Genomic DNA, 19,617 nt, shown 5'->3' on the forward strand with positions numbered 1-19,617 from the left:
GACAGAGTGATTTAGAGAAGTAGTGTATGTGCAGAGTAGTCAGATTCTGGATGTGTTTGGAAGGTAGAAAATACAGTATTTTCTGAAATATTTAATGTGAGGTGTGAACGAAAGGGGAATTTTTTTTGTCTGAGCAAATGGGAGGATGAAACACTGAATTTGGAAGAGAGGGAATTTGATTTTATATGTTTAGTTTGAGATATCTTTTAGACTTTGTCCTAGAAATGTAGAGTGGGCAGTTGGATATAGGAGTCCTGAGTTCAAGCAACAGTTCTGAGCTAACACATAATGTTATATAGTATATAAATAATTTTATACTAAGTATAAAGTATATATATTAATTTTTCTTCCCCTGAAATAGTGAAAATTAATGATTGAATTTCTTATCTGCTAGAAGCTCAGTTTCCTGTTTAAGAATTTACAAGCTAACAAATCACCTAAATTGCTTTAAATTTTGGATGAAGGTTGATTGATAAGTTTATAAAGTGCTGTTTATAAAGCCTGTAAAAAATGATTAGTTGATGAACACATGCCAAAAATATAAAATTTTTGAAATGAAAAGATTATTGAAAACTGTTTTGTATAGTCTCTTAATAATAATCTCTCATTACATAAATTAAGAAGTGGTGTTTTTTTTTTTGTTTGTTTGTTTGTTTGTTTTGGTGAGTCAGTCCTACCCGAATTCAGAAAATTGAATGAAAATGAGGGCTTCTTCTTTATAGAGTTTTGGGGCTTAATTTAATAAAAGTCACTCAAATCTTCTAGGGTTTTTTTTAATGTGTTTCTTTCAAGAGAAATTTAATATTATTACCTAGGAAATGGAATTGTCGTTTCTTAGATACTACATTTTGTATGACTTACATACCTATTAGAGAGTAAGCAATAACTTTAAAATTAGTGTTACGCTGAAGAAAAGGGTTGCTGTCATTCAGTGACACAGCAGTGAATGGACTTACAGTGTTCAATATTTTATTTAAAAAGGTTGTCTCATTTGTTTCACTTTATTTAGAAAAGGAAGACCAGTGTCTCATGCCTGAAGCCTGGAATGTGGACCAGGGAGTAATTACCAAACTCAAGGAACAATACAAAAAGGAGAGAAAAGGGAAAAAGGGGGTGAAGAGTAAGTGGAAAACATTGTATCCATAAATCATAAATCTTTCCTTTTTTATATCCCCCAATTTTTCCCCCCAATGTTTTCCTAAAACCACTTACTCTTTTTCTTTTCTGCTCCTGGTCGCTTTCCTTTTCACCTGCTCTCAGGGGTTGAAATTAAGCAGTTAGCTATTTGATTATGACCTTAAAAAAATAAAAACAACCATGCATCTGATTATGGAATCATAATATATCCCAATAATAAATGTAAAGCCTCATGAGAATGTGGAACTATATATTCAAAACATAGTGATAATTTCATTTTTAAAGTATATGTGCTTAATTACCACAATGATTTTTCACTGTTGACAGTTTTAAATTTCATCTAGTGTGACCCTCTGGCAATCCACCAAAATTACTGCATATAATTTTATACCTTCGAGACAGAAAGTTAATTTCTACCCCTGAATATTCTATGTGTTCATAACACACAGTTCATTTGCTCTCACCACTATATGCTATACAGGGCACAGAGTCCAATACACAACTTTTGAAAGTATTTATTTTCTGATTTAAGAATTTTGGCCAGTTTCATTTATAGTAATACTACCAATTAGCTTTTTTCTTTTTAATAAGAGGTGTGCCATATAAAAAATGGAAGCCAAAATGAAATTGCTAGCCCTGTGAATCATATATATATATAGCTTATTATGCAAATTATTAGCTTTAGCAGTAGATCTAATTAAGTATGTAAAGTGGAAATACAGAAGCTTTCAGGCATCCCTGAAAACCATCAAAAACACCTTTTCAGGAGAGCAAGGCTAAACTACCTCCTGTGCTTTCACTCCCGTTGACCAGTGAACATGGGTCTCTCTCTTCTGGCAAAAGGAATTGCATCCTTTGGGGGGGTATGAAAGCAGTGTAAAGTGAGATTAAAATCCAGTTTAGCGAAACATGTATTTAAAAGTTGGAAAAAGTAGTGTAGTTGTTATTGATAAACAATTAAATCTTTATTTAAAATATCTTAGATGTTACAAGTATTTAGCTTGAATGGATTAAAAAGTCAGTGGCTATTCTTAATGTTATCATTGTAACAACTAATACATAACTAAGATGATTTATTTGATGCCTTCTCCATATAAATTAAATTATAATGAGAAAGATTAGTATTAAAACATGAGCATTTTATACTTTTTATCCAAATGTTTGGATAAAAAATTTAATCTTAAAAAGCAGTAAGGAGACTTGATTTACTAGGGCTTTTCAGAGCCATGGCAAAACCAGTTACACTGAAATTTCAATGCAAATATCATAAATGAGAAAGGAGAAGAAGATTTTAATTTTCAAATTGACTTAAGTTGATACTTCTTTAAGTCATTATGCTACATTAATGTTTTGAAATGTAAAAAATCTCTCAGTTGGAAAGGTATCCAGGACTTAGGTAGAACCCACCTACTATTACACTGATTTCTCAGTTCTTATCAAATATCAAGACATTGCTGTAGTTGGCATTTAGCACTTACGATCTAAAATGGCACCATTTGACTGGAACAGTATTCCTACTGATGGAAGCTATTGGATTTCCTGAATCTGGGGATTATGATCAGCATGCAGGCATATTGCACATAGTTTTTTGTGTGACGAAGAAAAATGACTACAGGAGGGGAAATGTTAATGTCTTCGGGTAGAGGGACTGCAGGATGAGGCTCCACACATTTTGTTTATGGTCATCAGTTCACACTGTCTTAATAAAGCGGTGATCTGGGAACAAGTGAAGACATGATAAAAACAGATCTGAAGCAAAACTTTGACTTGATATATGAAACAGAAATTTATAAACCACCATGAATATGTTTTTAATTGAACATTTACTCATCAGAAAAGTTTGAGTCCTTTTGATACAGTCGAGTAGAAATATTTCCAGTCAAATTGTGTACTTCAATCATATGGTCTTGAGATAATTGCTAGGTATTAGTTAAAATTGCTTAAAAATAGTTGTATTCTTTGCTGGTATAGGAAAAAAACCATAATGGACTATGGGTAAGATTTTCCCATTCTTAATTAAACTTGTAACAGGAAAAACTACCGAAGATCTGTTTCAGCCTCTATCCTATATAAAACAGTCAAAACAGGGATGTGGGAGAATGAAGAATCAAAGTTCAGGTAAGTAATCAGTAGGGCATGAGACTTCACCTCGGGTACCGTAGCTTCAGGATGTAAGCCAATAAATGAATGCAACTTAACATAAACAGACAAACAAAAAGGGATGTTACTGTTTAATTCAGTACACAGTAGCTTCACAATCCGTGGTATCTGTCTGCATTTAGAGCAATATATAAAGATTAAAAGAATGATATTAATTTTAATGGTCCAAATTGCACATGAACATGATTTTTCATGCAAATAGTGATATTATTCCATTAGCTTAATGTTTAAAATCTATGTAAAACATAATTCTTCTCCAGAAATAAATTTTTAAAATCATTTGAAAACTTGGAAAATAATTACTTTTTAATATAGTAGGGTAGTTTTAAAGGTGAATGTAGGCAAATGTGAATAAGGTTTGTGGCACCATTTTGATGCAGTTGAATAATTCTACTCTTTTTTTGTTCTCTTCCTCTCTGTTTCTGGGCTAGGGCCCAATAGGTCAAAACTACAAGATATGCTTGCTAATTTGAGAGATGTTGATGAACTTCCCTCATTACAGCCATCTGTGGGTTCACCTTCCAGACCCACCAGCTCCAGGCTTCCAGAACATGAAATAAATAGGGCAGATGAAGGTAAATATATAAGAATTTCTGGANATATTTAAGTTCAGTTATTAGAAAGGACTCTCCAAAGAAAATAACTATTTTACATATGTTTGATCAACATAGTATTCCTCAAATATAGGCTTTCTTATCTTTAAGGGGGTTGATTCCCCCTTCAGTCTTCTAGACTTGAAAAGGGTGCATAGACTGCAAGTCCAGCTCCAAATTCTAATCTAGCTCCATAGAAGCCACGTATGTGGTATGTGTAGGCTGTTTTAGTAACCTGCTCCAATAGGAAGAAAATTAAGTCCATATGATAGGTAGTAAATGTTTACTTTGAGATTCACGTGAATATTTTCAGATGTTTTATTTAAACAGTTTGTCATTGATAAATGAAAAAGGGAAAAAAGACACCTGAAGGTCTAGTCACATTTTCAGCTGTTTTTCTTTGTTCCATTTCAGTCTTGTCTAACTGTGTGTATTTTTTACAAAGTTACAGTCACCAAGTAGAGTAATTCCATTTTGTTTTATTTACTTAACATAAAGTCACAAAAATAACTTCATAATTATAACTTTAAGATTACATATTTTATTTTATTTATTTTTAATGTTTTATTTATTTCTGAAAGAGAGAGAGAGACAACATGAGCAGGGGAGGGTCAGAGAGGGAGGGAGATACAGAATCTGAAACAGGCTCAAGGTTCTGAGCTGAGTGTCAGCACAGAGCCTGACACGGGGCTCGAACCCACGAACCATGAGATCATGACCTGACCTGAAGCCGGATGCTTAACCGACTGAGCCACCCAGGTGCCCCAAGATTACATATTATATTTTAGACTTGATACTTAACCAGTTCCCTTTTGGATATTTAGGTTCCCAGTTTTTTACAGTACCATCTTATGGTATATAAATACAATTCATTCTGTTTTCTAGACTAAGTTCTGATTTATCCATTTATAAATATGTAAAATGCTTATATGTAGAAATTGTTTAAAAATTTTTTATGTTTATTTAATTAATTAAGTTTTGAGAGAGACAGAGAGACAGAGTGTGAGCGAGGGAGGGGCAGAGAGAGGAGGAGATGCAGAATCTGAATCAGGCTCCAGGCTCAGAGCTGTCAGCACAGAGCCCAGTGCGAGGCTTGAACTCATGGACCATGAGGTCATGACCTGAGCTGAAGTCAGTGCTTTACTGACTGTGCCATCCAAGTGCCCTAGATTTAAATTTTTCTTTTAAGTTTATTTATTTATTTTGAGAGAGAGAGAGAGTGCAAGTGTACATGGGAGCGGGAGGAGGGGCAGAGAGAGAGGAGAGAGAGAGAATTCCCAGCAGGCTCTGCATGCTCTCAACATAAAGCCTGATGTAGGGGCTTGAACCCACGAACCATGAGAATATGACCTGGGCCAAAATCAAGAGTCAGATGCTTAACTGACTGAACCACCCAGGCACCCCTAGAAATTGATTTTAAATATATATATATATTGACATTAACTGAAAATCCAGTATGACATAAACGTAATCTTAATGATCAACAAATATTTTTTAATATTTTAAAAAATTGCCTTGAATTTTAATACTGTAACTGAATATGCTTCTTCAAATTATTATTTATTGAATGAAACAGACTGGGAAAAGTCACAGAAAATTCATAAAGTGTTTTTCTTTCTTGGTTTTTAAATTCAGTTACATTTTAGAGAGACCTAAACTGATAGAACCTCGATGGACAGATTTTCATGGTCGGAGTACTTTCTAAATGAAATTTTTGACCATCACATGGTTATTTATTAGAGTTAATTTTTTATATAGTATACGTGGAATTTATTACTCATACATTAAATAACAAAGACTTGTACATTCCACCTTTACACTCTGAATAGACAGTTTCTTTGATGTAGACACTTGTCGTTTGAATTAAAGATGTAAACACGGACCTAATTAGGTGCGCTTGTTGTTCTCCAGGAGACACATTCACAGGACTCCAGCCATGTGAGAATTTTAATCAGTTTCAGTTATCCCAACATCAAATCTAGATAAGAAGAAAAGTCCATTTTTCTTCTAGTAACTCCTAAAGAGTCTTATCAGAGATTTCATCCTGCAGAATTCTAATAATGGAGGCAGAATAAGTACTATATACTAAATGACAAATGTACAGAAGCATCACATAAGCCACAAAAAAGCGCCCTTGATAGAAAAAATATTTAAGAACCTTAAAACTGACGCATTGGCTATCTAACTTACTGTCTCTAACATGGGTCCCAAGCTTTCCTCCTCAGTGAAAGATTTTGAAAAATATAAAAAGTATGTAAGAAATACATGTTGGGTTTAATTGTCCATGACTGATGCCTCTCGGTCTCCAGTTTAGTTTGAGAAAAAGTGTCCACAGCCTGTGTGCGCTATAAATGTTTATCACTTTATTTTTATGTTAGTAATTCAGAAGGTGGTGGCATGCCAAAGAGGCACAGTTAGATAACCTTGTGAACACCGCAGAATCATGGCCTGTAGTCTCCTGTTGTAAGGAGTCCTGGAGAGCAGTCCAGCGAGTTCTGCCCACGGCTGCTGCGTCCGTCCCTGGGTCGGGTCTGCGGGCTCACCCAGGGTGTGTGCAGAAGGCTCTGCGTGCCTCTGTTTCCAGGGTTTACGTGGTCGTCGTCAGAGCATTGTTTAAATTAGCCCACACTAGGTGTGCACTCCACTCCCATGCATCTTAATCTTGTTTTTAAGAGTCCTTTTTATTTCACACCTGAACAAAGTTGTCCGGATATAGTAGAAATGAAAACAAAACACCTGGCTGAAGACCCAGCGTCACAGTCTCCTGTGAGTCATTCGCTTGAAATTTTGGCATGAAAATTGCCATTCTAACCTTCACAGTCTCCACCCTGTGGTAGTTAATGTTAGAGTCGCTTGAATCCCTCAGAGGATATGTGGTATGTTTGGGTAAAACCCATTTTTATTATTGCTGCTTTACTGCGTGGTGGTTTTAATTGCATAAGGTCTTAATTTATATGCTCCTTTGTTTTTCTAAGGGTTTTAAGACATAACTGTTATGCCTACTATTTTTAAGACGTAACTATTCTTTCATTTTTTCAACAAATACTTGTGATTGAATCTGAACTTATATAATTAAAAGCTGAAAAACACCTTTAAATCCAGTTTCCTACATATACTAATTAATGTAATTGACTTGTTTCTTTTAAGGAAACAAAACTTTTTTTTAGCACCCAGAGTTTAAACTGCTAAATTCATCTAAATCAACTTATTAGTAAAACAACCACCTCTAGAAAACTACTCAAAGACTGTCTTTGATAGTTTGCCAGCATAATTTGCATTTATTAACATCAACAATTTACTATTGACCAAATTAGGTAAAATTCCTATTTTAATCTGGTATTTTGCTTTTAATTGGTTCTTCTGTAATGGTGATTGAAGGAATTGCATTGGTCTGTTCAGTGTCATAAAGATATTTTCATTTATCACAAAGATCTGGCATCCTGAAGCAGTTTGCAGCTAATGAAAATGTTCAAATGGACACTTCATTTTAAAAATTTCTTTGAAAAAAAATCCATTCATAGTGGAAAAAATGTCTTTAAAACAGACATTTTTAATGGAACTATACTTGTAGAAAACTGTAGAAGTGGTAAGGGAGCAGGCCAGTGAATTATCACACAGTGGACGCAGCTGTGTTACCAGTGCCTTGGCCCGAATCAGAACAGTCCCGGGGTGGAAATGCTGCCTGTGCTCCAGGTTGCTGCTGCTCCTCTGTCTCCTGACACAACCCTAAGTTCTAACACCGGTTAATTTGGCATCACATAGGGATATTTTATAGTTGTAACCATTTTACCTCTTTCTTTTTTGTTTTTTAAATGTTGATTTATTTACTTTGAGAGAGAGAGAGAATGCACCACGAGCAGAGGAGGGGCAGAAAGAGAGGGAGAGAATCGCACAGAGCCAAATGTAGGGCTCAAACTCATGAAGTGTGAGATCATGACCTGAGCCAAAATCAAGAGTTAGATGCTCAACAGAGCCACCCACGCACCCCAGTTGTGGCCATTTTCATTTGAAATTTTCTGTATTCTTCCAAGTTATAGAATTAAACAGTTTAAAAAAATTTTTTTTAACATTCATTTTTTTTTTTTTTAATTTCTAGGAGAGAGAGAGAGAGAGACAGCGTGAGCAGGGGAGGGTCAGAGAGAGGGAATCACAGACTCTGAAACAGGCTCCAGGCTCTGAGCTGGCAGTCAGCACAGAGCCCGACGCGGGGCTCGAACCCACGAACCGCGAGATCATGACCTAAGTGAAAGTCAGACGCTTAACCGACTAAGCCACCCAGGCGCCCCTAACATTCATTTTTGGGAGAGATAGAGTGCAAGTTGGGGAGGGGCAGAGAGAGGAAGACACAGAATCTGAAGCAGGCTCCAGGCTCTGAGCTGTCAGCACAGAGCCCGACGCAGGTCTTGAACCCACAAGCAGTGAGATCACGACCTGAGCCGAAGTCGGCCGCCTAACTGACTGAGCCACCCGAGTGCCTCAGAATTAAACAGTTTTATTTTGAATGAAACCAGGAGTGTTCAGATCACTTGTTATATATGTTTAATAGTTGATAGAAGTAATTTGAGTAATTAACATGAAATATCAAATGAGGAAAGTCTACTTTCCTTTAGTGATAGTATTTTTTTGTACCATGAAAAGGAAGTAACAATGGTCTGTTGGATTTGTTTCGTGTTGTACTTTTCTTTTCTTTTTTTTTAAAAATGTTTGTTTATTTTTAAGAGAGGGAGCCAGAGGATTCAATGCGGGGTCTAAATGGACAGCAGAGAGCCCAGTACAGGGCTCAAACCCACAAACAGCGAGATCATGATCTGAACCAAAGTCAGATGCTTAACTGACTGAGCCACCCACATGCCCCTCATGTTGTACTTTTCCAGTTAGATGATACCTTTGTCTATGGTTAAGATATGGAAAAAGCAGCCAGTTCTTCAGGATTTCCTGCTCACTGAATTTTATCGTGTTTAAAAGCATTTAAAAATAATCACATATAGACATGCCCTTAAGAGACTGTTTACCCTCTCGAGGTTTTTAATATTTCTTCTGTCTTTCCCCTTCAGTGGAAGCATTGACCTTTCCTCCTTCTTCTGGGAAGTCCTTCATCATGGGAGCAGATGAAGCCCTTGAAAGTGAATTGGGACTTGGAGAATTGGCGGGACTTACTGTGGCCAATGAAGCAGATTCACTAACTTATGATGTGAGTCATGGTTTTATTTTTGTTGTTTTCTCATTTCTTAAAAAGAAAAAGTTAACCTTACAGAAAAAGATAACAATGGTAAAATTTCTTTACAGGTGTAGAATTTGGTTTTGTTTTAATTGCAAACTTTGAAAATATTTTTTACATCATGTAGAGATTAAAATTATGGTCTTTGCCTAAATCCATAAGTCATTTTATCTTGTTTATTGGTCTTAGCTTAAGGGAAAGAATTCCCTTTCTGTTACCATGTTTGGGTTTATGTCTTAAGGCACCACTGATCACTTGAAATTCATGCCCCCCTAATGGCAGCATTTTTGTGTCTTCTTCAGTACATTATCAGTGAATACTCTGCCTAGAGAAGATTTTAGCCATTGTTAGGCAGGGAAGTCCACAAGGTGTTTTGTAGATGGGAAGGTTGACCCATCAGTAATTTGGACCAAAACTGGAATCTTCATACCTTTATGCATGCATGCATTTACTTAATCCCAAACACAATTGCTTTATAATTGCATCTACAATTGTTCATGACAATAAATTGTCAGAAAAACAGTTGCTTATTTTATAAAGTATTTACAGCCTGTCTTGTCTTGATTAAAATCCTCTCACTTTGATACCTCATTATCTTTGTTGGAGAACACAGTATAGCTCCTACTACATGGGGGCTGTAAAGATGGATGTTTAAGCAAACCATGGATATGAGAAGGATGTGCTCCAAAGAGGAACCTCACCACTCACTCCTCTTCCTAGAAATCAAAATTCTCACTCTTTGCTAAGGCCATTAGTAAGTCTTTTGGGTTCTTCCTCCAAAAATACCTAAAATCAGTAGCTGTGTTTTACCTTTATCCTACTCCATTGTTTTCTTCACCTGAAACTACTATGATAACCTAATCTAAATGGGCTGTTGGTTCCCCATTCTCTGCATATATGATACAGTTTTAAAAAAATTATTTCTATTTCCAGTAGTTTTGTATCCCTGTATTTTACATCTGTTGTATATAAAAACACAATTTAGTTGACTTTTTTCATCTAATCTTTGACAACCTTTTAATTATTTTTATTTTATTTAATTTTTATGTATGTATGTATGATTTTTTTTGAGCGAGGGCACAAGTGATTAAGGGGCAGAGAGAGGGGGAGAGAGAGAATCCCATGAGGGGCAGAGAGTGAGGGAGAGAGAGCGAGGGAGAGAGAGAGAAGTGGGGCTTACGCTCACCCCATGAGGGGGTGGAACTCCTGAATCACAAGATCATGATCTGAGCAGACGTCAGATGATTAACTAGCTGAGCTGCCCAGGTGCCCCTGACAACCTTTTTAATTGGAGCATTGAGTCCATTTCTTTTTAAAGTAATTACTGATATATTTGTACTTAAGTCCACCATTTATTTGTGCTACCTGTTCTGTGTTCTTCTTTCTCCTATTGTTGCCTATATTGGGATTATTTTTTATTATTCACCCCCACTCTACTGTTAGGAAATTATGCACTCTGTCATTCCTCTTTTTATTGTTACCCTAGAGATTACCACACACATCCTTATCAAAATTTTAATGCAAAAAGCTTTAGAACACTTTTAACTATACTTAAAAAACTCCTTCCATACATATATGTTACTCTTGATATATATTTTCTCTTGACATTTGTCTCCTACAAGATAATGTTTTGTACACTCAATATTCAGTTAGGGTTATCCATTTTACATTATTCATTTTGCTTTATTCTCTTCCCCCCCTGCACATCTGACTGTCCATCTGGAATTACTTTTCTTTTACTCTAAGAACAGTTACTATTTCTCTTTGTTGAAGGTCTCTGGTGTCCAGTTCCCTCAGATTCTGGTTTTATTAAATTGTCCATTTTACCTGAGTGGGTTAACTGTTATCTCTGGTCTTGAATTCCATTTGGCAAGGTTTTTGTTTTGTTTTGTGTTTAGTTTCATTTTAAGCACTCTAAATAGATTATTTCATTTTCTGCCTTCATTGTTTTCTGCTAAAGTCAACTCTCATTTCTTTTATTGGTCATTCAGTGTTAGTCTGATTTTTTTTTTTCTCTGACTGATAATTTCCCTATGTCTTGACTGTCAGCCAAGGCTTAGTTTTCTTTTTATTTAACCTTCATAAAGTTATTAGACCTTCTTGGCTTAATATGTTTTTCTCAGTTTTATATAAAGTTCTCAGCTATTTATCATCAAATATTGCTTTTACACTTCTTTCTCTTTCTTCTCGTGGAACTCTAGTTAGGTTGTTAGAACTTTCTACATGCTCTGTCTCCTACTCACTTTGTTCTGTATTTTCCTTCTTTTGTCTGTATACTTCACACTAGATTTTTTTTTTAATTTTTTAAAATGTTTTATTTATTTCTGAGAGAGAGAGACAGCGTGAGCAGAGGAGGGTCAGAGAGAGAGGGAGACACAGAATCCGAAACAGGCTCCAGGCTCTGAGCTAGCTGTCAGCACAGAGCTAGAGGTGGGGCTTGAACCCATGAACCGTGAGATCATGACCTGAACGAAAGTCGAATGCTTAACCCACTGAGCCACCCAGGTGCCCCCACACTAGATGTTTTATGACTCATCTTCTGGTTTGCTAATTCTTTCTTCAGTTATGTGTAATCTGTAATTAAACCTGTCTACTTTGGTCTTATATTGTTTGCTTCTAGAATTCTTTTTTTTATAAGATTTATTCCAAAATTTACAATGTTGTCTTTTATCTTGAACACAGTAAGCATGATTATGTTTCCACTTGTTTTCATTAAGCTGTATAATCTTGTATGGGCATGTTTATTTTTTATTGTGTCTAAATAACTATACTTGAAAAATTATCTATAGAAATAACTTCAGGCCTAGGATGATTATCTTCCCCAAGGGAGTCTATTTTAATTTGCTTCTCTCAGATGTCTGTAGCCAGTAGAAATCTGGATCACCTCATTCCAGTTTCAGTTTTTCCGATGATTTAAAGCTAATCTACTGTCTCTGCAAGGGCTTTTGTTCTAGTTCACACTTCTGTTTAGGATGCAACTCTTTGGACTCAAAACCCAAAGCAAGGTGGTTCACCAAGTCCCACTTTCTTGGCAGGCCCTGGACACCAGCCTGTATCTCCTTGCACTGCCCAGCTGTCAAAAGGACAGCTCAGCCATCCCCTCTGGAATCAGTAAATACCCTCTGAGGAGAAACAACTCCAAATATCAGACTCACCTTTTAAGACTCTGCTCACCTTTTAAGACTGTCTTTCCCTGGATCCTGGCCTCCTATTTCTTCACTCTTTTTCTGGTTCTCCATTTAAAAATTTTTAGATCCGCTTTTCTACTTGTCCTCAGTACAGACTTGATCCTAATGGTATAGTCTACATCATGGCTAAAAGCAGAAGTTCCCATTAGATACTTCTATTCTCTCTCTACTAACCCCACAAAGATTTTGTCCCATATGTTACAGAACTCAGTCATGTCTCTAGAGAAATGTCATTCTTGTTTTTTTATGAGCTGTTAGTTATTAAAAAACTTAGTGTTACGTCTGTGTTTCTAAAAGTAGCCTCTTGTTCTAATAAACATATTAGTAATCTATTGCTGTGTAACAAATTGCACCCAACACAACTTAAAACAACATTTGTTATAATTTCTGGAGGCCAGCAATCTAGGGCAGCTTAGATGTGTGCTTCTGGTCTTTTATGTGGTAATAGTCAGCATATAGCAGGGGTTGCAGTGTTAAATGAAGACTTGGTGCAGGAAGGTCTACTTCCGAGCTCACTCATGCCATTGTTGGAAAGCCTTCGTTCCTTGCTGGAAGAAGGAACTCCAGAAGTCTCCAGAAGACTGGTTCCTCACCACAGGAGCCTCTCTGTGCCTTTCTCAGTGGAGCAGCTAGTTAGCTTCTCCCAGTGTGGGTGTACTTAAAAAGAGAGTGAGCAAGAACACCCAAGATGCAAGGTCTTATGACCTGATTTTGGAATTAATTTCTCACCACATTTGCTATATGTTATTGGTCACACAGAGTAACCCTATTGTATGGAAGAGGACTTCACAAGGTGTGAATATGAGGACGTGGGGCTGATTGGGAATCATCTTAATGGCTGTCTGCCACATTAAGACATTCAGAAGGAATCTAATTGCTCTTACATATGAAAATCTTTTAGCTCTTTAGTTAAGAGCAGACTAGGGTCAACTTAGTTGTTTTGCTTCTCCTCCCGCTCTGTGCCCCCCACTCCCTGCAAAGATAGTAATCCTTATAGTATTTCCTTGTATCATGTGTTTTGGCTTCTTAATGGCCCAATTGTGACCTGCTGTATCCAAATTTTTCTGCAGACTTTTAAACTTCTGGGTCCAAAGTTAATAGTTTGTATTATGAGTGTAGCCTCTAAAATCAGACTACTTGGTTTTGAATCCTGAGCCCTCCACTTACTAGTGGGCAAGTCATTCAACTTCTCTTTTCTTTACACGACTGGTCTTTAAATTGGGGATAATGTTAATTCCTCCATAGACCTGTTGTAACAATTAAGTAAGTTAATGAATGTTATTTTTTGAAAAATATGTAAAATAATAATGTTCAAGATAGCAGTTAGTATTGTTGGTTTTTGTCATTGTAAGTATAGTAATATTTTTTCAGTGTGTTACCAATATGTGCCCTACTCGTGCCTAAATCTAGCATGATTGTTAGTCATGGAGGGTAAAGAGTGGTATGTGATGTGGTATGTGGTGCTAGTGTAAAATTAAACATGAACCTCTTTGGCTTTCCCATTAGTTGGGAATGTAAAAAAAGTGCATTTTTTAAGTTGTTGAGATGGAGTTTATGTGGAGAAAAGCAACATAATGATATGTTTTGCAAATGGAATTTATTGTTTTGTAACATCTGATTGTCTCTTTCAGGGTTAACATTTTATGTTTCCAGTTTATAAACCTTGTTACCAATTTGACAAAGAAAATTTAGCTTTTCATAGAAAGTATTGAAAAACTCAGAAGATCATATTCTGTAACGTTAGTAGGTTATTAAAGATAGCTTCATTTTCAAGTTTTGTTAACAAATTAGTTTCTATAAGTTGAAATTATTTGTCTTTTCTTTTAATGTTCTATTTTTGAGACAGAGAGAGACAGAGCTTGAGCAGGGGAGGGGCAGAGAGAGAGAGGGAATCACAGAATCTGAAGCAGGCTCCAGGCTCTGAATTAGCTGTCAGCACAGAGTCTGACACAGGGCTCGAACCCATGAACCGTGAGATCATGACCTGAGCTGAAGTCGGCCGCCTAACCGACTGAGCCACCCAGGCGTCCCTTTTTTTTTTTTTTTTAAGTCATCCTAGTAAAAACCCATTTTATGTTATCTAAGCTTCTTTCAATTTTGAATTATGTTACCTGTTTTCTTGTTGCACATTCACTCATATTCAAAGAAAACCACTGTTGACATACTGTTAATTTTGCCTACTGATTTGATTATTTGCATTTAGAAATTATATTGTTTTGAGAATTGCCAAATGTGATGATTTAGTGACAAATCAGCAAGAATTAATGTTGAAATATAATTTTTTTTCATGTCCTGAACTAGATACCTGGGTATTTCTTTTGTTTTCGTAATAGATAGCAAACAATAAAGATGCATTGAGGAAGACGTGGAACCCTAAGTTTACATTACGAAGTCACTTCGATGGCATCCGAGCCCTTGCTTTCCACCCAACTGAGCCTGTTTTGATAACAGCATCAGAGGATCACACATTAAAAATGTGGAATTTACAGAAAACGGCCCCAGCCAAAAAGTGAGAATATTCTACTTTAACTGTATTTGAGGGTTTTTTTTTTTTCAGTTTATTTATTTATTTTGAGAGAGAGAGAGAGTGCTCACAGGAGGGTCTGAGTGAGAGGAAGAGAGAATCCCTAGTAGGCTTCACACTGTGCCCAACACAGGGCTCGAACCCGCAAAAGGTGAGATATGATCTGAGCCGAAATCAAGAGTCAGACACTCAACCAACTGAGCCACCCAGGTGCCCTGTATTTGAGTATCTTAATGATCAGTTTTCAGCAGAACAGTACTTAATTATTTGCTCTTAACTTTCTCAAATATTCCTTCCAGCTTTTTCTTCTTTACCATGTCACATAATTAGAATTTTTCCCTTCATGCTCACAATCTGATATTAGGTTGGAAAATTAACACTCAGAGAGAAATAGTATCATCTGATAGTTTCCCAGAGCTTGTGAATTCTGTTTACAATCCTTACACAGTGTTTTAAATGGCTGTCATATTTGTGGATTTCCTTATCTATATTGAAGGTTTCTACTGTTGTGGTAAAGAAGTGTAGGTACATTTAAAAACATCAAACCCCAGCGCAACCTTGTCCTGTTATTTACTAGGTTTGGACTTAGGGCGTGGAAGGGAAGAAAGGCTGATTGCAGGGTGAAGGACCTCTCTTTGGTATTGTCTTTCGGCCTTGACCCTTTAGGTACTCTCCACGTCCACCAAAATGTATCGACTGTGAAAGGCACTATTGTTCTGTCACATAACTGCTAGTTCTTGCCTTGGCCCCTTGGTTCTTCTCTAAGAATGAGCAGACATGGGTTGTTATAATCTCTTTTATCAGTCACCAAGCTAATCCTGGTCCCACTTGATAGGGTACTTATTGGAAGTCCCTCTCCTTGTGTCCTTGAATTAGATGGTCCAAACCCAGCATGTGCCAGGAATGGCCTTCTCCAGTGTCAGGCCCTTCTATTATTGGAAGAAGAGAAACATGGACTGGCAGAGATTACAGAAGTTTTACTACTGATAGAGGATGTCTATTGCCAAGTTTAAATGGGATCAGTGAACATTTCTGCTGTGAGTCCTACATAAACTAGATAAAATACTCGATTTATCAGTCTTCATCAAGTAGCTCAACCAGATCTTGCTAAAACCAAGTGACTCCTCTTAAGGATCAGGTATCTTCAGCAGAGAGTAATTATTTCTTCGTTATAAATCATGCCTTTTATCTATATAGTTCTCTGGTCGCAATGGGCATCTCATTAGACCAAAGAAAGTGAATGTCTGTATTCTTGACTAAAACTTAGAAAAATATTGAAACAAGTTTCTTAGCTAGTGATAGCTGAGTAATAATACCTTCACATGTAAATAACAGTGGCCTGGTTACTTTTGAGCACAAAATTTTGGAACTGTTTGAAGAGAGAAATCATATGCCTATAAAAAACTGCAGTACAGTGTAAGAAATGGTAAGTAATTGACTTTAAATCCAGTTTCCATTACACCCATGGCCAGTATTAAGCAGTGTAGAGTATCTATACATTCAGTGTTCTGAATGAATAAACTGATGACTTGGACAATTTTTGTAAGTATAGAGGACAGACATCTTAACCTTAATGGAAATGCAAAGAAATTAAAGTGCCTTTATTGAAATCTTGCTATGTGCCTAGTTCTAGCCTAGCCTGTTTTACTTGTAGAATTTTATTTAATCCTGGGAGTATTTGGTGTTATCCTGATTTTTCAGTTTTGTTTTAAATACAGAGGAATATGAAGTTCCAAAAGAATAAATAATTGCCTCAAGTTAGCCAGCTAATTGAATCCAGAACTTTATCTCCTCAAAGCCCATGATATTCTTTGAGTGTGGCTCACTCTTCCTTTAGTCAAATAGACTATAATAATGCTGAGAACACTACAATCAGGTATTATTACTAAACAAGGATTTTGTTTCTTGAGGCCACAGAAATATGTGATTGATTTCAGATAAGCTGTCTTAGGTGTCCTAGGTAGAGAATGGTATATTACCACAGTGTTGGTATTTCTAAAGACAATTTTGTGGCATGTATTGGCATGTATTGCAACAAAATTGTGATACTGTTTCCTATTGAAACTCAGAGTGATAAAAGTCCTCTCTCTCTGATTTAGGAGTACGTCTCTTGATGTGGAGCCTATCTATACATTCAGGGCTCATAAGTAAGTATGTGCTTATTCTTTGTTTTAAGTCAGCATCACTGGACATCAGCCTGATTATTTTATTTTCTCACTATGTTTTTTGTATTTAGTAGCATTTTTTTTAATGTAAAAGAAACTGGCAGATAATATAATATTAAAAACAGTGTTAAAAACTTATCACTACCAGAGATCCTTGCTAAAATTAGATTTTATTTGGATGATGTTTAAATGTTATATCTCTCGCTCAAAATAAGTTGATGCAGTAAGGTTTATCTCTTATAAATCCTGACCTTTTTTTCCCTTAAAGATAATCTAGATTTTTAAAATCCAAGAATTTTAAAATTATGAACACATATTGGATGCTTCTCATATTTTCCACATAAGATTGAGGGATATACTTAATCACTTGATTACCATAGAGATTGGCATTTTTTTTTAGAAAGGGTCGGATAGTAGGTACTTTTTCAGCTTTGTTGGCCATATATTTTTTTGTTGTACTTTTTTTTTTTTTAGTTTTGTTTTATAACCCTTTGAAAAATGTAAAAACCATTTTTAGCTTGAGGGCTGTACAAAAGCAGACCAGTGGCTGGATCTGACCCACAGGCCATAGTTTACCAACACCTGGGGTAGCAGCAGAAGAGAAGTGCGTGATGGTTTTGGAGTATTTTTATTCATTGGAAAAAGCAGAAAAATAGAAAGCCGTATGAACAATTAAGCATTCTTATTTCCTTTTTTTCCCTTTTTTTTTTTTTTTAAATGTTTTATTTATTTCTGAGAGAGAGTTAAAGAGCATGAGCAGGGGAGGGTCAGAGAGAGAGGGAGACACAGAATCCGAAACAGGCTCCGGCTCTGAGCTAGCTGTCAGCACAGAGCCCAACGCGGGGCTCGAACCCACGGACTGTGAGATCATGACCTGAACCGAAGTTGGGACGCTCAACGACTGAGCCACCCAGGCCCCCCTAAGCATTCTTATTTCTAACAAGTGCTATTATCAGATTGAATTTGGGGACTAGAAACTGATCTTTGTCCCCAGAGGCCCGGTGCTGTGCGTGGTGATGAGCAGCAGCGGCGAGCAGTGCTACAGCGGGGGTGCTGACGGGCTGATCCAGGGCTGGAACACCACCAACCCCAATGTCGATCCCTATGACTCCTATGGTAGGTGTTCCCCCCCATGGTATGAAGGAATAAATCGTCTTCCTTTTACACACTTTACGTAGCATATAGAAGGATAAAATGAGAAATTTAAAAAAATAAATTAAAAAAAAAATAAAAGATAGCAAGGTCTTCATTTTATTAAAAAGGACTCATGTATTTAGGAATCAATTTGATATATAATATTAAAAGAAAAAATAAAAAGTGTTATTCCTGCAAATATTTCCTCCCCCCTCCAGAGTTTTATTGATTGGAAACACTGGCCGTGACTGAACTGTTTTCTTCATTTTGGGTGTCTGTATATTACCTGAGACACTATTATTGTTCTTGACAAACAACTGAAGGAAAATGAATGTTGGCAGCATCTTCTTGATCAATCACTGGAGTGTGTGGAGGCTAATGATTTTTAAGTTCCATGACACCAAAATGTTGAAAGGCCTTAAAAGTTAAGAAGTGCCCGTTAGTCTTGGGAACAGTACCATGAAACATAAATCCACATGATAATCTATCACTAGATTTTACCATAAATTCTTTTGCAAAAACTGTTTAGGAATTGACTGTTTTGGTTTCCTCCTGTATTCTCAAATTTTAGAATGTTATAAAGTGTCGTATTTGTCCTAAAACCATGTTTATTTTCATCTTCACTTTAATTTTACCACCAAACCTAAATAAAGATAAGAAATTCAGTAAACAAAAGATTTTCCCAACATTTATTTAATAAACATTTAACATGTATTTTGTGAAAGGTAAACTCCTTCTCTCTCCCCAGGTCTCTTACAGATTGATCTGTTCCATATTTTTCCTTACTTCCTTTATTTCTCTTTTAGAGGATCAGTTATTCTTTCCCAAGGCAACCAGCCCTTCTCCTTTGGCTCTTGACCTCGTTTTCTCTTGTTTCTTTTGAGACTGTACTTGATTCGCTCTTGCTCTATCTCTTGCTTTGAGAGCAAGAGATAAGCCTTGCCCTCTTTTCTCTCTTTCCCTTCCCTCCGCATATAAGTAATTTCAGGCAGCTTCTATCCTAGGAAAGGGGAAGCCTTTTCTTGACTCTGTTTCCCTCTCTGGCTTCTGTTTAGTCTCTCTTTCCCTCATCACCTGTATGTGTCTCTTTGTTGGGTGTGACCGGAAGACACAGCTCAGAGTTACTAGTTCCCTGTGCATCTGTCTTCTGACCATCCCACTTAAATATACCAAGATTGACACTGACTACCTGATTGGCTGATCCATGGGGTATTTTCTGGTCCTTGTTTTACTAGCTGTGTTGGCTATCTCAAACTGTAGAACACTCCATCCTCTTTGAAATTTGTCCACTGTTGCCCTTTTTGACCCTTAAGTCTGTGACCATTTCTGTTTCCTATCCTTCAGAAACTTTTATTTTTCTCACTGTAGATGTTGGCATTTATCAAGGCCCACACCCTATTCATTCCTTGCTTTGTATGCATATTCTTTGGTAGACTGAATCTACTTCTATGGTTTTATATGCTGTTGACTCATAAATCTCTGGTGTAAGCCTCAGACT

At 36.5% G+C, this 19,617-nt stretch overlaps 1 protein-coding gene across 2 annotated transcripts in view; it reads left to right on the forward strand.

Annotated features, from left to right (window-relative positions):
- Positions 1–19,617, forward strand: part of STRN (striatin) — a 61,014-nt gene that overhangs the window by 31,268 nt on the left and 10,129 nt on the right. Inside the window, exons 7-13 of one of the 2 annotated variants that reach the window (XM_077764284.1) lie at positions 1,010–1,120; positions 3,169–3,255; positions 3,729–3,872; positions 8,945–9,081; positions 14,630–14,805; positions 16,920–16,967; positions 17,980–18,101. In XM_077764284.1, the coding sequence (XP_077620410.1) occupies positions 1,010–1,120; positions 3,169–3,255; positions 3,729–3,872; positions 8,945–9,081; positions 14,630–14,805; positions 16,920–16,967; positions 17,980–18,101 (825 nt within the window). The remainder of the gene's footprint in view (positions 1–1,009; positions 1,121–3,168; positions 3,256–3,728; positions 3,873–8,944; positions 9,082–14,629; positions 14,806–16,919; positions 16,968–17,979; positions 18,102–19,617) is intronic. The other variant, XM_077764285.1, reaches the window with a different exon arrangement.

The sequence above is a fragment of the Crocuta crocuta genome, unplaced genomic scaffold (genome assembly GCF_008692635.1).
Source record: "Crocuta crocuta isolate KB4526 unplaced genomic scaffold, BGI_CrCroc_1.0 scaffold164, whole genome shotgun sequence".
Taxonomy (NCBI): Eukaryota; Metazoa; Chordata; class Mammalia; order Carnivora; family Hyaenidae; genus Crocuta; species Crocuta crocuta.